This window comes from Thunnus albacares, chromosome 19 (genome assembly GCF_914725855.1).
Source record: "Thunnus albacares chromosome 19, fThuAlb1.1, whole genome shotgun sequence".
NCBI classification, from domain to species: Eukaryota; Metazoa; Chordata; class Actinopteri; order Scombriformes; family Scombridae; genus Thunnus; species Thunnus albacares.
In genome coordinates, this window is record NC_058124.1 from 2612319 (window position 1) to 2634462 (window position 22144).

Genomic DNA, 22144 nt, shown 5'->3' on the forward strand with positions numbered 1-22144 from the left:
AGAGTCAAATATAAAACATTGTCTTAGACTGAGACAAGACTTCGTCCAGACTTTTTTGTCAGCTAAAAATGACAACACACCTACTCTGTCATGCAGACCTGCTAGTTTGTCACTCAGACAGACAGGCAGGAGAGTCTTGTTATACACTCTAATAACATCTCTCATGTTCTTCAAAGCAGCTGCACTGCTCAGCTCTGTCCCTTCTCCTCTTCCTCCTTGTATAGCTGCTCCGTTGACATGTGTGGAATGTGTGTCAGCTCTGCTCCTCCTCTGCAGCCCTGTAACTCAGTAATGTGCCTGTGCACACATTAGTGAGGGCTGAGCTGTCATCAGGCTGGCCCTTATTGTTCCCTTTGCTGCAGGAGGCAGAGAGGAGCCAGCTGGGGCTTGGCTGACCATAAATTGCAGTGGGTTATGGCCATTGCAAAGAGGGGAAGTGGGTAGTTAAAAGTGAGATAGCGTTATCTGCCACCTCCCTGCTGCTGCCGCTGAGTATCAGCCGGGTAGAGCTGAGAGGGTCTGATAGTGCTATATGCCGAGTGCAGGCTTCAGAGGATGTGAGACTGCCATACACCATCAGCACCAGAAAGCCACATATACTATGCCTATGAGTTCACACAGGTTATACAGCCTCAACATTATGTCAGAAATACAGCAGCAATGGTGCGTGATTGTTTCAACACCTCTGCTATACACTTCATAACGGTTCTTATAGGGGAGCTCCACTGATTTTACACATCAGAGTGTGTTTCCAGATGTTGGGGAGCTCTGCTATGTGTGTGTAAAAAGTAGTATAAAGTCTTCTGTGTCTCCGGAGGGAGCTGTGTGAAATCTGATAAATTGCCTCAAGTGATGTCACTTGAGTCAGTGTTGGTTGAGGCTGAAGACTACAAGTTTGAAAATGACTAAAATCTGGGGGTGTGGGGTTAGCGAAGTTAAAGAAGTGAGGTTAGCAGCTCCAGGCTACGTTAGACACACCTGAATCTCTGACCAAACTGTCAGTGTTGGAGTTGCATTCTGGGTAATGTAGGTGCCAGGTTTTGACAAGGAAGAAGAATGCATGGAATAAAAAAAAAGACGATATGTGTTGTTCTGCTGCACTGATTTTGATCTCGTCCTTCAGTAACTACTGTTTCCAAGGTCAAGAAAGAACTTTTAATCTCAGCTTTTATTTCATGTGCGTCAAACAGAAGCTGACTGATATTTTCATTTGATGTCGATGTATTAGTGTCATGCCTCTTTGAGCTGATCGGCGCTGCCCCAGGACGCAGAGCGCTGGTGGGTGCTCCTCTTCTCTCCTGTTTCGTCACTCCAACATCCGGGAGTCTGAAAAGAACATCACAGCTACACATTACTATCCAAACATGTTGAACAATGTTCCCACTATTACTATTAAAAGATTATTCCAGCTTGGATTTTACTTTAGTAGTTTTGGGTTTCATTTCTATCAGTTATGATTACACAGAACTCACCAAAAGTCTGTTAAAGTCATTATCAGCCTTTGACTATTCCAGCAATAGATTAGCAACACAGTGATCTCTCAGACAGTTCACACACACACACACACACACACACACACACACACACACACACACACACACACACACACACACACACACACACACACACACACACACACATCATCCCCAAAAGCCAGAGGAAACTGAATTTCTTCCTTGCTCATCTTAATGGGTCCAACTCAAAGACCTATTTTTTTAATTTTCAGCAGCCAGTAAGTTAGTGGCGAGTCCTCCTCAAGAAGTTCTTTCACTCTGTCTCAGTCAGCAGATACAACATTTTTACTAGATGTGTTATTACCACATCTCATGATCAATCATCAATCGCACAACTAACTTTTTTTTTGTCTTTGTACGACATCAGTTTTGTTTTATTTAGTTTTGGCCATCATTCCTATCAGGTATGATAACTCTTTACTCACTGATTTACTTGCTGAGATCTGGAGAGACGCAGCGTCATTGCTAAACACGCTTAACAACGTCCAGTAGGTCAAAGCATGTAAGCTGTCACATGATCACACAGGTTGTAAACAAATGATCTAAACCCTTGTATTTGAAAGGTAAACACACGTGAAATGCACATTTTACTCATCCACTGCATTATAAACTTACCCTTGTGCAAGGATGACGGGTAAACGTTTAATGATATGAATGTTCATATAACTGATGCATTTTGGTAATAACTGTAGCAACTGTTGGAAGTTGTATCTAGTAATGTTATCAGCCAATTAGAGCTGATGGAAGTATTCAATTCATCTCTTAGTTGATCAACAGTGAATTATTGGGTTTTGGACTGTTGGTCAAAACAAGCAATGTGAACATGTCACCTTGGGTTTTGGTAAACTGTGATGCACAGTTTTTACTATTTTAAGACATTTTAGGGGCCGAAAAATGAATCAGTTCATCTACAAAATCATCAGTAAAGTTGGTGAGCGTAATATTATCATAAACAACAGCAGTGGTTGCCAAACTAAAGAAGTATAACAGGATTAAACGCTACCATAGAACCCATTATCTCTGATTACAAAGACTTAACTGAAATGTAGGGATGGAAAATGATACCAGCAAGGAAGCAGGAGTTAAAGACAAACCGTCACCTGTTAGTTCAAACTGAAACTTAGAGCTGAACTCTTAATACATTGAAGAAAACATCTCGGGCGGAGTGTGATCAAACACTACAAACGTCACATTTCTTGTAGCTTGAGACATTTTCTGCTGCTGACTCTGTTCTACGTTGATTCTAACATCATCATTTTAAAGTCTCCCTCCATTAAAAACATGTTTTTTTCTTCTTTCTTGCTTGACTTGGATGTTGTTCTCTTCACTGTGCAGAGTTTGTTTTCACACTCGTCTGCTGCGGGGGGGAAAGTTTCTCTGTTCTCACCTTTAATCTCGGTTTAACACATGGACCTACGAGAATGATTTGTGACATCACGAGTCATGTAACTCACATATGTGTGGTGTGAAACTTGACGCTTTGTAGCAGTTCAACTTTTAATAAGAACAATATTTACATAATCATAGATTCTACATTTTCCAATGAGGGAGAGGGAGTAGATACAGACAAATTATTTTTCAGTTGGGTATTTTTTATATATTTGAAAGGGTGTGACAGTAACTGCTGGCCCCAGTTTATGCAGGGCAAGGTGGTTGCAAGTTGAATCATGGGTGTACAGTTTAGACCGAGGGGAGGACTCCTCTCTTCCTTTGATAACGTTTAAAGTAAAGTTAGGTTTTGCTGTCAGCTTCCTGACTCATTTTAAAAAAGACGAGAGAAAATGCGAGAGAGAGAGAGAGAGAGAGAGAGAGAGAGAGAGAGAGAGAGAGAGAGAGAGCAGCGGTGGTCGAGCGAGGAGAAGGATTGGCAGTAGTGAGAACAAAGCGGTGAATGAGAGGAATAAAAACCTTATTTTCTGATTGTTTCACAGCGGTTACGTTCTAAAGCACAAATAAAGCATAAAAGACTCAACAGATGATTTACTGCAGACAGAAGGAGTCTAGAGTGAACACACACACACACACACACACACACACACACACACACACACACAAATACCATTATGTTATTTCTCTCACTCTTCTATCTTAACAAGTACATTTCTGCACATCTCTCAGCATTGTCTCAAGGTCATCTATACAAGTCTGTTCTCTTCTCCTCATGTATTCAATACTGTCTGGATTTACTGGGAATATGGAGAAACCTATATTTATACACCATTCATTCTTTTATATTCTACATATTTGTGTAATATATCAACATTAGCTTCACTGCCGTACATATTATGTATAAAATGAATGAATCACCAAAAGTTATTTTCATGTCTTGGCTGCCAGGTCAGTGAAAATATACAAGAGGCCAGTAAAACTCTGATCTAGAGAAAAATACCACGTTGGACACTTGTCTTGTAACATGTCTGTAACTGAATAATATATTCACTTAAGACACACTGACTGCATCTCAGAGCATTGCATCATCTGATCACACCTGATGCACCCATACAGACAGAAGAGCGAGTCAAAGTGGTTTCATGTGTCGACCCGGGGCGTGAGTGTGATAAAACGGCTACTTCCTCTGAAGTATTAACATCAAGACATCACCATTTTTACACGAGAGCATCATAGCGATCGATCGATGAGAAATGAACATTTGATTTGTGTTCATGTGGTGACGTTAATCACAATAGCCTGAGAAAAGAATGACATCACCGACTCTGTTAACACGGCGCATAACAGATTACTGCTGGTTGTGGGGGGGGGGGGGGGGTTTAGTGTAAAACTAAGCAAGAGCAAGAAGGGGAAAGACTTCCCTGCATATTCAAACGTGTGTCAAACAGGAGCACAGACTCTCACTGTCAGGCCTTTGTGTGGCTTCAACGCTTAATAATAAACTGTAAGCTAAGAGCAAAGAGGTCACCTGGCTTTTGATGTTCCACAGATGCGTAGGTGGGAAATGTCACATAACCTGGAAGAAACAGGATGTAAAGAGCCGAGCGTGTGTGTGTGTGTGTGTGTGTGTGTGTGTGTGGGGGGGGGACATCTGAGGTCGAACAGCGTGACAGGATCAGAGGGCAGGAAGGAGTGGGCACGAATTAAGGTCAAGGCTGACACACGGCGTTGCTACTATGATGTTAGAAATAAAACCATAACAATATTTTAGAGTCAGAGATAACACAAGAGGTGGATATGAAGTGGATACCGAATCCAAAATGCAGCCCCACTCAGACAGATAGAAGAGCCACTAAATGCTTTGCTAGTCCGCTGCTGGTAGATACATGATGATGTATAAAAGCTGATAGTGGTGACTCATACAGTCCTTAGTCAGACTCAGGCTGCAGATGGTGAAACTGAGGATGATGACGAAGATCATCCACTTATGGCACACCCCTGGGGTGCAGCTCTTCACTCTTAGCCTGTAGAACGGTCTTATGTAAGTAAAAAAAAAAAAGCGATTACTCATTAATGATGCTTTAAGTTACTAAAAAAAGGAAGGTAGAATAAAACCATACTAGTAATTATCTCGATAGCTGAGTGTAGAATGCGTCGGTGGCAGTTCTCTGGGCTCCGCGCGGTAAATGAAGAGATGTTTGCATGTACAAGTACAGCTGTACTGAGATTATATAATGAACACTGACGAGGTTGTGCTGGAGCAGATTTTAGCAGAAGAGTTGATATGTGAGTTATCAGTGTTTTCTCTTCATTGTTTATTAATTGTTAATGTGAATTTTGCACTGTTGCTTTCCAAGAACTGCAGCTCTGAACTGTGGTTGGAACCTCTTGTTAATAAAATGAAGTTAGTGTTTAGTCCTTCATCACCTACACTGGAAGCGTGTTAGGATGGGATCTTTAATAGTCAGCATGAACAGGAGGGATGATTACAGCGAAGTGTGTGAATGAACATATGGGCATGTACATTAAGTCATGTTTTAAGACAGACTTGAAAAAATGTGAGCACATCCTTTAATATATGGAGAGAGAGAGAGAGAGAGAGTTGAGAGAGACATCAGTCATTGTAATAATCCCTCCTGCTTCTACTGGCTGTGAAGAGATTCCTTCATAGCACCACTACACTGTAAGAGATGGGGGACAAACTCCACGGCCCTCGTACTGTGTGCAAATACATTCCAAAGTCTGTCTGATGAAGAGAGAGGTTGTAGATAGTTACGTCTAACTCTAAACAAGCTAGCAAAGTAGACAGTAAAAGAGGACGTCCGCCATTGTTGTTATTGTGTTGTGCTTACCTGTGTGGATTTATCTTTCATACAAGATGGATAGTGCACATGGGGGTCCCGAGGCCACTGCCCAGTGAGGTAGGGCCCTGTGATAGTGCCAAGGGAGGAAGTCCGCCGAATGGCCCCCGAGCTCCGCACCTGCTGTGATTTTATCCGTTCAGCTGCGGAGATAACGAGAGACAGAGTGACACCAGTTCAATGTAACGTAGCGACAGAGAATGATCACCTAAAGCCACAGCTCTACAGAGTGTTTTGCTTCTTTTAGCTCATTGTTTGGTAACTTCATTTCCCATCAGCCAACAGTGACTTTCATCAAGAAAGGCTCTGATAAACCAGCTGTACTCTACCTGTCCAGCACCAAACAGCAAACCGACTCCTTCAGCTTCCACACCCCGCTGCGGTGGCCGTCGTTGACCCTGAACCTGATAAAAATATCTCACCAACAAACTAACCCCACGCAGACCTCAGGAACTGGAGCAAAGCTTGTGTTTCCACAATGCCTCTTTCTGTACAGTATGTGCGTGTGTTTCACCACCAGCAGTAATATTTACACCCTTCTTGCCCTTCAGCCTTACAAAGCCTAGGTTCATCTTTATGGGCTCATATCTGTGTCAACTGTTAAGAGTACACTTCAGGACTGAAAATGAAAAGCAGAAACCTGAAAGGCATACAGGCTGCTGCAAAGCTGACCCAACAGGACAGGTCTGTAAAAACCGCATTTCTGAATCATCCAGTCAGATATGAGACAGTCAACGCTGTCGTTTCAGTTTACCGTTTGTAACTGCCAAAGCAGAAAAAAAACCCCTTCATACACTCACAGTTGAGTTTTATCATAGAAGAGGTTCTTTCAAGTCTTGATATTCTAAACAATGTGGAGCTGCAATGATTAGGCTATTTGATTAACAGATTAGATTAGTTCATCAACAGAAAATTCATCTGTAACTATTTTGATAATCGATTTTACTTCTCAAGTGTAATAATTTAATTCTTTTCTTGGTCTTATATGGTAGTAAATGCAATATTTTGGGGGTTAAGACTGCTGAAAGGACAAAACAGATGAAGACGTCACCTTTGACATTTTCCATCTGGAAATTATAACATCATTTTCTGACATTTTATAGACCAAATGATTAACCGAGAAAATAAGCAGCAGATTAATCGATAATGAAAATAAATGTTAGTTGCAGCCCTAAAACAGAGTACAGGAAATAGTGTTTCTGTATCCGTTAGTATGGGTTAGTATGGGAAGGCTGTGGCTCAGGAGGTAGAGCGATTTGTCCACTAATCGGAAGATCGGCGGTTCGATTCCCGGCTCCTCCGTTCCCCATGTTGATGTGTCCTTGGGCAAGATATTTAACCCCTAATTGTGTGAATGATTAGATTCCCTCTGATGGGCAGGTTGGGACCTTGCATGATAGTCCCTGTACCCATCCAGTGTGTGAATGTGATTTGTAGTGTAAAAGCGCTTTGAGTGGCTGGAATACTATACAAGTACAGTCCATTTACCATTTCCATTTATGAGAAATGTTCATTACTTCAGAAAAATGCACATTTATTAGCTGTTGTTACAGAGACTGGAAGACATATGTTAGGATAAGCTGAGCTACTCCGAAATGACATCAACTGATCCGTCAGTGATACTGTGAATGTTCTAGGATGGTTTTTATGAAAAGAAAGTTTTACATAATTTGAAAGAGATTTTTGTGCATACATTTGTACAATATCTATACATGAATTGATAGAAGTGAGTGTTGAGAGGAGTATTCAGAGAGTAATCAGAGATGCACAGGTTGACCTGGTATCTACCTGGATACTGGCCTTATTAAGTGGATCCAGTATGGGCCACAATAACACTAAATCAATGTTCTGTTCTGCTTTTACTGCATTTACAGCAGTAAGCTATAGTGTGTAAAGCTAATACTGATACTTCCTGCATGCGTTTCACAACAAATGCATTTTAGTGGGAGCCATTTACAGTGAAACCAAAAGTGTTAGTCGTTAGCTAATGTCACCAAAAATCTACCCTATATAGTTTTTCCTACCACTAGATTTAGATATTTTCTGCATTTTTTTTGCCAGGGTAAGAATACATTTCATTAACAACAAACCTTTAGCAACTAGAGTTAAAAACACAACTGGAGGAGCTACGATGTTAAGCGGGTCGGATTTGGTCGCAGAGATAAGACGTACAGGTGAAGTGGGTTGATGAAGAGATGTAGAAGTATGTAATTAATACTGTAGTAAACACTTAGACACATAGTTTCACTATGGATAAAAAAGTGTGGTACAAATTAAATGTATTATTGTTATTATTATTTTATTTAATTGCTCTAATGGAAGTCATTTCTGTATGGACACATGGTGAGTGTAGCATGGAATCTGATCACAGCAGCTCTGTTTTACAAAACCTAAAAAGCCTGTTGGTGTAAACATCTCCGTTCTAGATGTGGTCTCACGCTAGCTTACACGAATCTTTATGAATTCTACCAAAAAGATTTTATATTTTGGAAAAAGAGAGCACTGGTATTGGATTGGTACTCGTTTGGGTATTAAATGGCATCAGGAAAAACAAGTCAAATCCGTGCATCCTTAATCGATAGTGCAAAATAAAATTAAAAAAAGTGAATCAGCGCTATAAGCTTAGTGCCCTCATTCCTACTGTTTACCTCTCCTCTGTGTTTCTTGTTGGTTCCCTGTTTGTTCTCTCTCTCTCTCTCTCTCTCTGTCTGTGTGTCTGTCTGGGCGTGGCGCTCTGTTTCCCTCCTGCTGCCAATCAACATGCACACCTGCAACCCATCTACTCATCAAGCTCCTGCAGTATATATATATACACACTTCAGCTCTATACTCCAGTCTTTGCCAGATTGTTCAGTTTGCTAATGTGGTACTAACATCACAGCCAAGTTTAAGTTCTAGTCAGTATATTTCTTGTGTTTGCCTGAACGCTGTTGACCCTGTGTTTTCCTGTGCCTCAGGTTCATATCCATCTGAGGTCTCTGTCTGCCTCACCCAGCGTCTTGCCAGCCTGCTTTCAGCTGTCAGCTCAGTTCTATCTGCCTGCCCCGCTCCACCGTTATTCTGGCTCAGCTCTCCAAACCTCTATCTCTACAACTTCTAAATAAAACTCCATTTGAACTGATGCAAGCTGTGTGTTTGAGTCCTGCTGTTGGGTCTAAACTTAGTTAACCCTCATACTTCCATTTTTTTTTTAACAGCACTTATGACCCTAACTTAGGAATTCAGGGGCAACCAATAACAGCATTGTTTTTTTCACATTAAACATAAAGAACACAGATACAGGGGACTGACTCAACTAAGAGATTAAAAAAGAATTTAGAAACAGGATGTACTCGGGACCTATTTTTAAAAACCACCATAGAGTCTCATAATTCCTTTAAGGCCGCTATGGTGCGAGCATTTCGCTCAACACATGAGTGAAAATTAGTGTACGAATGTGAAAATGTTTTTTGGGTGTGAGTTGAGTTCTGACACTCGCAGTGCCAGTGATAGACAGCATGCTCCATAGTAAACATGTTTTATAACAGCTGTGTTCAGAGGGCAAAAGAGCAACAACCACATCAACCTTCCTTGTGTGTTGATTACATGACGCCTCATCTGGCCAGTTCTCCTGTTGTAATCTGGTGTCTTGGCTTCTGGTCCAACAATAGAGAATCCTATTAAACAAGGTAGAGGGCAGGGTCACTTGCTATAAGTCCACAGGATTACAGGTACACTCAAGGGACTAATTTAGCCTTGGCTGTGATCTTCCAACTATGTTAAGTAGCTCAACAAGGTAACAGAGAGTTGTATCACAGGACGAATCTCTGTCTTCCTCACGCAGTCTTTCCTGTTAGCTTTTCTTTACGGGACTTTTCCCACGCGAGAACTTAAATGACTTTACTAAAGCTACTGAGAACCTAGACCTCCAGAGACATGATACTTTCTTAAATAACTCAGCATGTCATAAAGAACAGGCCGAGTATCTAAGGCTAGAAATAATATATCTTATCTTATCTTACAGGGTAAACAATAATGAGTTGACTTTTTTATGACTTGAGTCAGTTTAATAAAAGTTTTTATTTATATGAATACTTATCTGGGCTCAATCAGCACAGTGAAGCTTCATGTCACCGCTGACAGGCTGCTGGTAGGCAGTTGATTCCTTTCACCTTGAAACCCAGGTGTAAATCATCCCTGATTACACAGACTTTACAGACACACATTTGTGGTCAGGCCACGGTGGCATGTTGGTTAAGACATTCGTTAGCTACTTAATCGGTTATTTTCACAGCTCACCGAGATCAGGATCTCTTTTTCATTAGAGACCAGAGTACAAGAGAATATGTTTCTAATCAATGATTTTAAGGTGCAAAGTCAGGCAACACTGTGATCAAAAGAGGACCCAAAATAGACCCCTGTGGGACACCATCACTAAATTCAAAAGCATGTGATTTGGTATCACTGGAAACAACCTCAGCTTTGGTTCTTTGTAATAAATGTAATTAAATTCATATTAATCTTTACTACAGAGGGTAATATTTCAATACATTTTCATGATTAACAATAATGTCTTTTGATAAGTCATAAAGGTCTAAACAATGTGCAGCACAGTACTCGTGATTGTCCAGGGCATTACAAGCACTACTGCTGTTATGACACAGTCTAAACACCTGCTGCTGTGGATGTAACATATGATTTCTCTCTAGAAAGGCCCACAGCACAGAGTTCACTGTGGTCTCTGAGATTTTTCGTAAGCAGGACAGTTTTATGTTGAAATGTTGCCAGTTGTAGATGTAAGGTTAAAAATATTACATGTAGTACTGCAATGAGCAGCGAGTACATTAAAAGAGGATATACAGATGTAAACCACAGACTTACCAGAATTTATGCATTAGTTCATGCGTTTACTGTAAACCTCTATCTGGCTTACAGGGCTGAGAAAGAAGTTGATTAGGCCATAAAAAATGAACTGATAGTGAAAACTCTTGCACATATCTTGACACATTTCATGACAGATTCTAAAAAGGAAAGAGGCAGTGAAATTATTTTTTGACTCTCCAAAAGCCCAAATGTACTTTCCACAAGGTTTTGTAAGTGAGGACAGGTAATTGCCAGATTATGGCCAAATACACGGATTTGCTTCAATGCTAACATCAGCTATTGCTAAATAACGTTAATTTACAGAGTAACTTGATGGCAGGCTAAAATGAAACTGTTGTCTGGTCAAAATGCTCACTACAAACCACTGTCTACGCTAAGCCAAAGATCATTTGTAAAGGAGGAACCTCCATTCCACTGCATAACAGAAATACAGTACAACTATTTTTTACGTCAGTCCTGAGAATCCTTACCCTTTGTTTCTTGCATACTCCTCTCACATATTGACTTTCTCTCATTTTAAACAACTTTTGGATACTTTTTAGGCAATTTGTTTTTGACCTTATAGGCTTCATGATTTGTGCTGTTTAAAAATCTTCCAAGTCTCTGAAATGTAGAGATTTTAGTAGGTTAGTTTCAGTCTTTATTTAGATTTGTTTTATCTGTTTCCCCCCATACTTCCACACAGTATGTCATGTGTGGTAGTGTGAGTGAACAATGTGTTACACAGTATTGCCTTAAATACTGTGCAGCTCTACATGCATGTTTACTGCTCCTTACACATGCAAATGGGCAAAGACTGCATGAAGACTATAATACAAGACTACAAATACATAGAGCCATGATGGAGACCACAACATCTGAAGTGCACATTTTTACATTCTAACCTCACTTGTGTTCTTCTGGTATGTGACTGGTTAAACTGAGCATACAGTACTCTCCCATTCATTTTTAAGCTCAAGAATGAGGGCAAGCAGTTGTAGTGACTGACAAAAAGGGTGTATGAACAATGCCTGAGGTGGTGGCTTAATGTGGACTTCACATGGTAGTTAAAATATTCACTTTATGCAGCTTAACTCCAAAAGTAATAGTTTGTTAATACAAATCCACTACTACTGGCTGTGCAGTATGTGTCTGCATTTTGTTGGTTGAATAGGGTTTATAGCGCATACCAAATATGGACATCTAATATACTGTATTGCGTTACAGATCAAATTGTTTAAGATTTCATGAACAATTATGACCCTGCTGGTTCAGATAAAGAGATAAAACTGAAACAGGCCCACTACTTCCTGTCATTTGATGTGTGCTTACATGACCCCAGTGTGCAGTGACAGCTACAGTATGCAGCTATCATCACACCGCTGAAGGAAAACAGACACTCCAGCTTTGAGGTATTATCCTCTGCAAGATATTTGATCAGGAATTGAAATGAGATTTTGCATCAAAAACAACTGTGTGAACAATGGAGGAAATAACACGTCATGTTGGGTACCATCCCAAATATAATCCTAATTATTTTCATTCTCTGTATAGGCTGTGGACACTTGCACTATTTGACAGTTGTAACTTAAAAGTATGTGATAAAAATCTAATTAGACACCTCTCCTAGAAATGCAATTAATGAATTTTATTTTGAAATTGAAATTTTCAAGCTAACGTTACATTATGGACCATGTCTAAACAAGCTGCAGGTCAATGACTACTGATTTCACCCACTGTAGCTACAACTGTCGCCAGCAAATCTACTGAGTTGGTTAAATGACAAATAAGAAACTCAAACAACTCATCGAAAAAGAAACACCACGCTTGCGGGCTCTTGCTCTAGCTAGTCATCTCACTGATTGCCTCACGTCAATTTCAACAGTTAGCTCGCAGGTGGCTTGGCAGCTGTCGAGTCAACAGGTTGTTCACATACTGTATAAACTCAAATGTTAGGGCAGTGATAGACTATAACTGGCCAACAATGTAACTGCTAACAGCTATCATCAGTAAATAAAACACCACTTTTGAATGTCATGATTACATTTGAATATAACTGAGTATTGAGTATTTTAAAAGCCCATGTAGTGATGATCATTACAAATTAGCTTAGGCTATAAATGCCGTACGTGGTATAAGTTCATGCTATATATACTTGTCCCTTTACAAACAAATATTAAATAAATTCTCATCTAATAAGTTCAAAACTGCAGGTCAGTTTTTCTATAGTACCTTATCTGATGTCATGTAAAAACAAGGCAAATTTGTGATTTTTGCCTGAAACAAACTTATCTTGTTTAAAACATACACCACAAATACAGGCCTTTATTTCAAGAAAATAGTTGTATTTTAAGTGGAAAAATAGTGTTGGGTCACAAATTCACAAAAAGATAAGATATGTTCCTAATGTCAAACCTTAACTTTTTGTTTAATAAAAAAGCACAAATAATGACAGTGACTGAATTTTTGTGCCTGTCACTTTTTCAAAATACTGGTCTTGGGGCAATATGCCATACAGTGAGGTAGAAAACACTGATGTACAGTATAAAGAAAAACATAGTTAGTTGCCATGTTTAGTTTTGAAATCTAACATTCAGACATGTGGTCATGGTTACAATACATCTGTGATCACAGGTCATACCGGGGTCACAACTAAAAAAGCAGAAGGACAAACTCCTGACCTTTAACAATGGTCAAAGTAGAAATCCATGGCTAGCCCTGCCCTCACACACATCCTGAAGCACTTCGACCAAACCACAGATAAACTTAGTTAGACAAAAACAAGTTCTTCTGTGGGAGTAGCTATCATATGTACTGTGTATCCATCTAAAACACTGCCTTTGTCTTGCATCTTGTAATCACTGTGGTCAAGTATCATAATGAAACGGTGAAGCTCAGCGGCTACGTTGCTGAGTTCTGCAATAAGCAACAAAGGGCAGCACCGTCTGTCTATAATATTAACAAAGCACAACCAAGAAATCTTCAAAAACTACCCTTTTCACTAATTTGAGGCTCACTAAATTGGGTTATTTTTTTTTGGTGAAAATGTACGGTAAAGCCTACCACCTGTGTGGCATAGTCCACCAATCCCACCTTAATAACAGAGTAGCTTATTGAGTATAATGGCACTTTTCATCATCAGTCTGCAGCCGTGGAGGACCACCACAGTTTCAGTCGAGCAGTTTACACCAAAAAGTATCGACATCACGCTCACGAGTAAAAACAGGAAACTATGGTATAAGACATCTGCTGCAGAACGAACATCTCCAGAGGAAACATCAGTGTTTGCTTAAATGTGCATGACACATGTACAAGTCTCATCTTTTATCAAAGCTTTTATCTCTCTAGGGCTGCAACTAGCAATTATTTTCATTATTGATTCATCGATTTGTTGTTTGGTCTATAAAATGTCAGAAAATGGTGAAACATGTAGATCACTGTTTCCCAAAAGTCTTCTTTTGTCCACAACCCAAATATATTCAGTTTACTGTCATAGAGGACTAAAGAAACCTGGGAATATTCACATTTGAGAAGCTGGAATAAGAGAATATGGATTTTTTTTTCTTAAAGATGACTCAAAAGGATTAACCAATTATCAAAATAGTTGATGATTAATGTAACAGTTGGCAACTAATCGATTAACTGACTAATCGTTGCAGCTCCACATCTCTCCTCATTCTTTTTATTATCAAAGAGCAATGGAAAACATATTGTTAGCAGCTTCTTATTTTTAGCCGACTGTTGCTGGTTGAAATGACAGAAATCACCAGCAGCAGATTAAATCAGTTGTTGCAAATTAACATTAATTCTATATAATCAGAACCAGAATCAGCAGCTAACAGCTAAAATGAAAAGTTTCTCTGTTCTGTTAATGTGTTCTCTGCAGATGATGTCTTTACTCAGATGAAGGTTGTTTGTGACTTGTAGTTTTTTTACCATTTAGTTGCTTAAAACCTGTTGCTGCTGCTATCATAGCAAATGGCAGCTTTAGTTTGAAATTAAAATCATCAATCATATTTTACTGATAGAAACTTTCAAAAATATATATAAGCCTGGGGATATGTACGGACTATAATGACATGTAGAGTACATCATCTGTTTTCAGATGACTACTGTTAGAACAGAGTGTATCGTTGTGTGCAGATACTGTCAGTGTTGACCAGATTTCATGAACTATATTACAGTATATCCAGTCAATCCATACAGCCACGGGCCACAGTGTGGAAGTGTTGCTGTTTTAGTTACAGTTACTCCAAGTCTGTCTGGGTGTTAAGAGTTCATGCTTCAGACTCAGACTCTCTTTATTATCAACCCATCCATATACATGTATATATTTGGGATGAACTATCGTTTCCTAGGAACCTATGATGCAACAGTTAAACAGGTGCAAGACATAAAATACACAACATAAAACATGAGGACATAAACTGAACAAATCTGTGCATAACATAATAGTGCAAGAGGTGGCGCAAAAACAATACAGACTATAAGACAGGACAGTAGTGCACAGACAATGCAAACTATAAAACAAGACATTTGGTTGATGCTGAAAGCTTTCGTGGGATAACAAGGTCATCCAGCGTGACTTTCACTCATATGACCATCTCAAACCGCAGGAGAAACACTCCCACCACGGTCTCATACATAATTCAGAAGGTGCTATTTAAAGACCACTTCACACGTTTTCCACCTCATTTCTATGTACAGGACTTGTCATTGTATGTCATATATCTTACACAGTTACTCTCTTGCTTTCTCACCTCTAAACAATGACTGTGAAAGGTTTATAATAAGGTAGGTTGAGTTACACTGAAGCATACATTTACATTATGCACAAAAAAAAAAATCCCTGTCTTCTCTTTTATCCACCTCCTAACAGGTAATGTTGTTGTGGATATAAGGTCCACAATCTCATAACAGTAGACCACGTTAGCATTAGCTAAGATGAGATACACAGCAAGATTATGCAAATAAATCAGTTCATTTCAATGGAATCATTAAACTTGCATGACTGTTTTGTGTCCAGTTAAACTCTGACAAACTACCGACTGACAGCTAGCATGCTTGCTATCTGGGACAGCTGTTGTGATTGACTAGCGCTAGCATGTTCCCAACTGTTAGCTCCACAGCTACCGTAGCTCACCAACTAGCCATGCAAGTAGTCACTATGTCACCAAGCTTCTATCACCACCTTTGCAAGGTGGCCTGAATAAACTTCTCTGTTCCACTTTCTGGTGTGAACAGCGCTACATAACTGCCAAACTACCAAAGTTGGGTAACAATTAAAAGCATCAACTTTTGCGGCATGCTAATTGGCTGCATTCGTTTAAATTGGAGCAAAATAGGAGGCCATTGTGTCTATTTCTTTGGTGTGTAATGCAAAGCTACAATCTGTATCTGTTGCTTTATGTTTCCTCAAATAAAAGATGATAGTCAATTCAAAGCCAGGTCTCTGATAATGGCTGGGGGTGTGGTCGACATAAACAAGTATAAGCTGGCGCCAAAAATAGGCGGGGGAAAAAGCAAGACTCAATAAACCAAGACCCCAGGAACAGTGCTGGGCTTTGAAGCCAATTTGACATAATGGCCAAAACGAGTAATTACAATTTCCAGGTCCATCACTTGATGCACACTGGCCCAAAAGCATTTTTTCCCACACACAGTCATGGGAAAAGGAGCCCCCACAAAATGACTTGTTTACCTCCACGAAATGACTCGTTTCACTATCAGAATTTAATCCATTGGGTCCAATAACATTTGGAAAGTCTAGAAGACTTTCTATTTCATCCCATTCAAGTTAGTGGAGGGCTAAACCAGAAGTTAGTCAGCCAGCGGGAGTCTCTGATGTGCATGTAGTTGGGAGGCAGCGTTAAAGGAATGCTAGTGAGTTTGCAGAGGATCCGGGTAGTTTTATACTCAGAAGTCAAACTTTTTTGGCTTCATGCACCACTGATCAACTTTCATAGGAATGACCGGTGCCCCGCCTCCAACACTGCATCCAGTTCTCTTAATACATCCATGGGATAAACTCGTGGTGCCTTGTTATATAATGTGCATGCCAGTTAAGCATAAATAATAGTTAGCTGGATGTAACTCTTGTTCTATGAGTCTATGTGTAGCCCTCTAGCTGACCGTCACAGAGAGGGGAGGGGGACAGAGGAGACGCGATATCTTTTAAACACAGTGATAACAGCGCATATTTTAATAATGATGATGGCAGCGGCAATACATGAGCATGGATAACCAGGGAAACCAGATCTTCATACTAAAATATGAGCAAATAAACTTATCAAATAGAAGGAATTATAAATAAAGCCATCTCTCTAATATAAGCCTGCTTCCAATAAAGGCCTGGTTCTCTCTGCAGTTGAGATAAATAAAGGCTCCGGCCATGATTTCAGGAAGTATGATATGTGTATTCAGATTTACATGGGTGTAGGTGGTAGGTGGCTGTTGGAAATCATCATGCCGGGGTCATGTGAGGAAGTCCAGATGAAAATAAAGTTGGTCTTAAGTGTCATACTAGGTTATCTGCAAAATAAATAATAGTAACAGATAAATAGGAAGTTGATGCATTAAATTGGAGGAGGTCCAGTTGTAAATAAAGTTGGTTTAAAATGTCCACGAAAAAAAAAGTAATCTCTAAAGCTCTTCAGGCCATTTTGCATGTACAAGAAGGTCCCTAACTTCAACTCATTGTCTATTGTCATGTCATGCAAGATTATTTCAAATTCCATGCTTCAATATCAGATCACCTGTGCCAGCTTCATCCTGTACTGCATAACAGATCTGGTGACTACTGATGATCTTATTCAAATGTTACTGAGGATTAACCTCAGAGGAGCGCCTCTATTATTTTTTGTTTGGCAAATCTGCACTGTGACAAGTCAAGCAGAATTAGCAGCTATCAGTTCCTGTTTGCACTGTAACCATGGATGTACAGACAGCATTCACTACTGCTTTTGACTGAAGAAGAAAAAATCTCAACATGATGATCAGAGTGCAAAATTCACTTTTTGGCTAGTGAATGTTTTACCAGCCTCACAATAGATTACCATTGTTTTTTTTGGCTGATTAGTGAAGCAAGTCTACCTGCCACTTGCATATTTTCCCAGCATTTGTCTGGTGGCTGGTGTTAATTTTGTACCCTGATGATAATTAGGGCGATTCTTTTCATTATCGATGAATCTGTTGGTTATTTTCTATAAAATGTCAGAAAACAGTGAAAAATGCCTGTTGTAATTTCTTAGAGCTCATGATGATGTCTTTAAATGTCTGATCAGCAGTCCAAAATCTGAAAACATTCAGTTTACTATCATGTATGACACAGAAAAGCTTCAAATCCTCACATTTGAGAAGCTACAACCAGCATATTCTTAGCATTTTGCTTAAAAAAATGATGAAATTTATAACCCTGTCAATCAAGTAATCGATGAATTGACTAATCATTGCAGCTCTAATGATGATTACGAAGAAAGAAAAAGTCTGGAGTAGTTAGGAGCACTTTTTTTTTTTTTTTAGAACTTCAATACACTGTGTGAATGATGTGTGTTGTAAATTGAGTTACTACTCTGAAAAGAAGTGAGTGGTGACAGGTCAACTTAGTGAAAAATAAAAAGTTCAGATGCTGCTGGTATCTGTTCAGTGTTTATTATATCTTTATATCTGAATAATATACGGGTTTACATCCCTAACCATACGCCAAAAAGATCCAAATGAATGCAAGTCATTACTCCATCCACACACTACGACAGGTAGCTTTACTGATTAGCTCCCTTCTAGCTAAGTGCTGCTAATTAGTGAAATCACAATCGCCTGCTATGATCTTCGGTTGGAATGAAAAATTGTATACAATTTTAAATGACCAGTCTTCTTTAGTCTGAACTTTCACTCATCAAAATAAGTGATAACATCTAACAAGTGTTTATGGGAGGACTGTAGCTTGTGGCTTGGCTGAAAGTAATGACCTCATGTTAGACTAAAATGTTTAAATATACTGTAGTGGTCACTAAATAGGACTAAAATGCCTTTAGTTATTTGTGTAAAATCGAAATAGACGAAAATGTCCTTAAAATGTTAATGTGAGTACACCTATCTATCTATCTATCTATCTTTTATAGCAGACAGTGATGACTGTAAAAAAAAAATTGTTGGCACTAGCTGTCTATCGGCTCAGCTGGGTCACGTCTCCACTGTCATTGTTTAGCAAAGGTCATCAAAATGAAAGTTAGCTATCTCTCTCTCTATGTGTTTATTGGTTGTTGGCAGGATTCTACAATGCCATGCTCAGTGCCACCCTGGCTTCATGCATGCCCCACCTTGGCCATCACGATCAAAATGCCCTGAATACACCACAGCTAAAAGCAGCAATGTCTCAGAGTGAAAAAATGCAAAGTGTATATAATAATAGAACAGAGCTGACAGCTCTTGAAATTGTAATATTATGTAGTAACTATGTAGTAACCACAACACATGCTGTATGATGGCTGGTTTGGGGGAAAACACCACAGATAATTGGGTGCATTTGCAAGGACAAAGCGTTCTTTTTCATTAAGAGATTATTCCCGTTTATACAGGTACACAAAATTGTATTTTATATGTATGCATGTAGTTGCAGAGGCTGGCCTGCTTGCCCAGAGGGCTCTGTTTATGTCTCAGAGACTGCTAGGCCCCAATGTTGCCATAGGAGCCATAGACCTACCAGCTGACGACGTATTTTTTTTCCGTTTCAATGATGGTAAACAACCACAATGACACGAATTAATAGTAAGCTTTCAGTATTCACCGTCAATTTCGAAAATCTGGCTAATCATCCGTATTATGTATCATAATCAGTAAACCCTGTTTATCTTCGACAGAGTAGCTGCATCATCACTACACAGACATCCATATCCTGACATATTTACCTTATAGCACGGATAATATCAGCGTAATGCAATAACAACTGCATTACCTAATGTCTAATTATTCTCTTTAAATCTTCATTGTAACACACTAGAATAACACACCAAAATAGCTTAAGCTGTGGTGTGCTAAAATATTATCAATATTATAATAGGCATTGTAAAGTGTCTGTCGCACCTATTGTGGAAATATACAGATTATATGTGTTTTCTCGGTGTTTTTGCGTGAAGCATCAGTTCCCTAATGTAAGTTATTATGACCCAATTAGATAGCTAGCCAACTAGCCTAGCAGCTCGCCCCGATATGGGTAGTTCCATCGCAGCTAAAGAGAGAACGGTTCGCTAAATTGAAGCTATCTAAGGAAAACTTGGCAATTTTAGGTGGTCTGGCTTAATGGTGAAGGTATAGACGCGTTAGAAATTCTCCTTGACCTTAGTCTAAATAATTACAGTCCTCTTTGCAATTCGGCATGTATCAAACTCACAAAACTAAGCCCATTTAAATAAAAATGTCATCTTTAAGCTACTTCGTCTTTTATTTCCATTAGCTTTTCTCTCCAAAACACAACGTGGCGCCTGATGGCGAACGGTGGGAACAATTGTCAAAGTTGAGATTTTATTGAAGTTTAGTGTTGAATGGTGGACTATACATACGCCGAATATAAGAGCACCTTGTTATTATCCCAATGTTCATTAATTATCCCTTTTAAATAAACGTATCATGTTCATTCATCACTGAACCCTTCAATTGTCAGATTTTCTAAGCTAGTTTGGCGTGACGGTCGCTCCATACGAGACAGAACGACACTTAGCATAGCACCAAGCTATCTGAACGATGATGGGTGCATTAAACATCAACTTCATCTAGTTTAAATGATGATATTACCTTTGGAAACAGGAGAATATGGAGAGCGTTCTGGTGAGCTCCTGCTATCCGGAGGTGAAAGTGTCTGCCTAGGGACCAGCCTGCTGTCCGAGCCGCTTCCACCCGGGTTGGTGGGACTGGAGCAACGGGACGTCGTCGGTCCTATGTTGCTCCCGGCTACTGAGAAGGAGGAGGAAGCGGAGCGGGTTGGGCTGTGCTGATTTCCACGCAAAAGCTGGTACGGCACCGTGGCGCGGATAGGCTGCAACCGGACCGAGGTGTTGTTGTTGCTGCAGGAAGAGCAGGAGGCTGTCGGGGAGCCGCTGTGTTTAACCCGCTGCTGGGATGAGCTGGCGGCTGCTGTTGATGCTGACATAATCTGCTACTTCAGTTGATAAAAGTTGTTTATGTAACAATGTGAGTGGTAAAAGTACAAAGTCCTGTTGACCAACTGACAACCTAACTTTACGGGTTTGTTTTTCAGCATACGATATATACGCCTTCCATTTAACAAACTTTGCCAGCTGTCAAAGTTTCAGAAGTTCATTCACAACGTCCAGCTTCCGAAACAGTTACATTTCTGCGATGTTATCGACGAAAACTATAAAGTTAGCACTTGGATTCCGTGTCTGATAAACAAAAACAGTAACAGCACACATGTAGACCTACTGTTGACTAACATTTAGTTTAAAAATCCTTATTACTTAGTTGAATTGGTCCTTGTTTCTTACAAGTCTGAACTCCTCTACCACAGTTCTCAAGACCGCACCGCAGTTGTCAGTTGAAGCAACTACTGACAAGAGGTTGGACCAAATCAATACGACTACTTTCTGATTGGTGTTGGACTACTTCCTGGTTCTGTCAATGTGGTGTTCATTGGTTGTATGTAACCTTTACCCAATATAAATGGGCGGCAGGTTAATCAGAAGGGATGTCAGGGCGTGCTATTGGTTAGTGACCACTGCATGGGCCGTAAGTATTTGTACTATGCATATAAACAGGATATAACATTATAACTACAGTAACATGTCTATCATATTTAAAGGCAACATATCAAGTGAGGTCAGTGATCGTTTTTTTCTAATTTTATAGAAAAGAACAGACAAAACTTTCTATGAGTCCCTTTTTGTTACTCAACATATCTTGAATATTTATATTTTCAAGATTTATATTTGTATTTTTAAATTGTTAGTTATACACAATTAACTAAACATCTTGAAGAACCAAAGTCAAAGTGTGTGAGACAGTGGTGTGTTACAAATGACAACTGTAACTGAACATAATCCTATAACATTACTGGAAATACTTTTCTGTTTCTGATTCATTCTAAAAAATAAGAAAAAAGAATAAAAACACATACATCTTTGTTGAAACGTACATAGAAGGTCATGTTCCAGAGGTGGGATAAAGTCACTGTTTTACAAATCATGAATAAGTTTCAAGGCTTAACTATGAAGTCCCAAGTCAAGACCAACAAGTCCCAAGTCAAGACCAACAAGTCCCAAGTCAAGGCTAACGAATCCTCAGTCAAGACCAACAAATTCTCAGTCAAGGCTAATGTCCCAAGTCAAGACCAATAAGTTCCAAGTCAAGACTAACAAGTCATAAGTCAAGGCTAACAAGTCTAAAGTCAAGTCTCAAGTCAAGAAAGCCAAGTCCCAAGTCAAGAACAAAGTCTTACAGAAGAACCATTAAGGATAACATGTCCCAGGTCAAGACAGTAAGTCCCACGTCTGGTCCCACATCAACAATCCCCACGTCAAGGCTAAC

At 39.6% G+C, this 22144-nt stretch overlaps 1 protein-coding gene across 4 annotated transcripts in view; it reads right to left on the reverse strand.

Moving 5' to 3' along the window:
• The window catches only part of glcci1a (glucocorticoid induced 1a), a 32285-nt gene extending 11130 nt beyond the window's left edge, over window positions 1-21155 (reverse strand). For all 4 annotated transcript variants that reach the window (XM_044335564.1, XM_044335562.1, XM_044335563.1 and 1 more), the window contains exons 1-3: window positions 20396-21155; window positions 5756-5907; window positions 1237-1326 (exon numbers count right to left, since the gene is read on the reverse strand). In XM_044335564.1, coding sequence (XP_044191499.1) covers window positions 1237-1326; window positions 5756-5907; window positions 20396-20750 — 597 coding nt within the window. In that variant the 5' untranslated portion in view covers window positions 20751-21155. The remainder of the gene's footprint in view (window positions 1-1236; window positions 1327-5755; window positions 5908-20395) is intronic.
• Window positions 21156-22144: the final 989 nt, after the last annotated feature.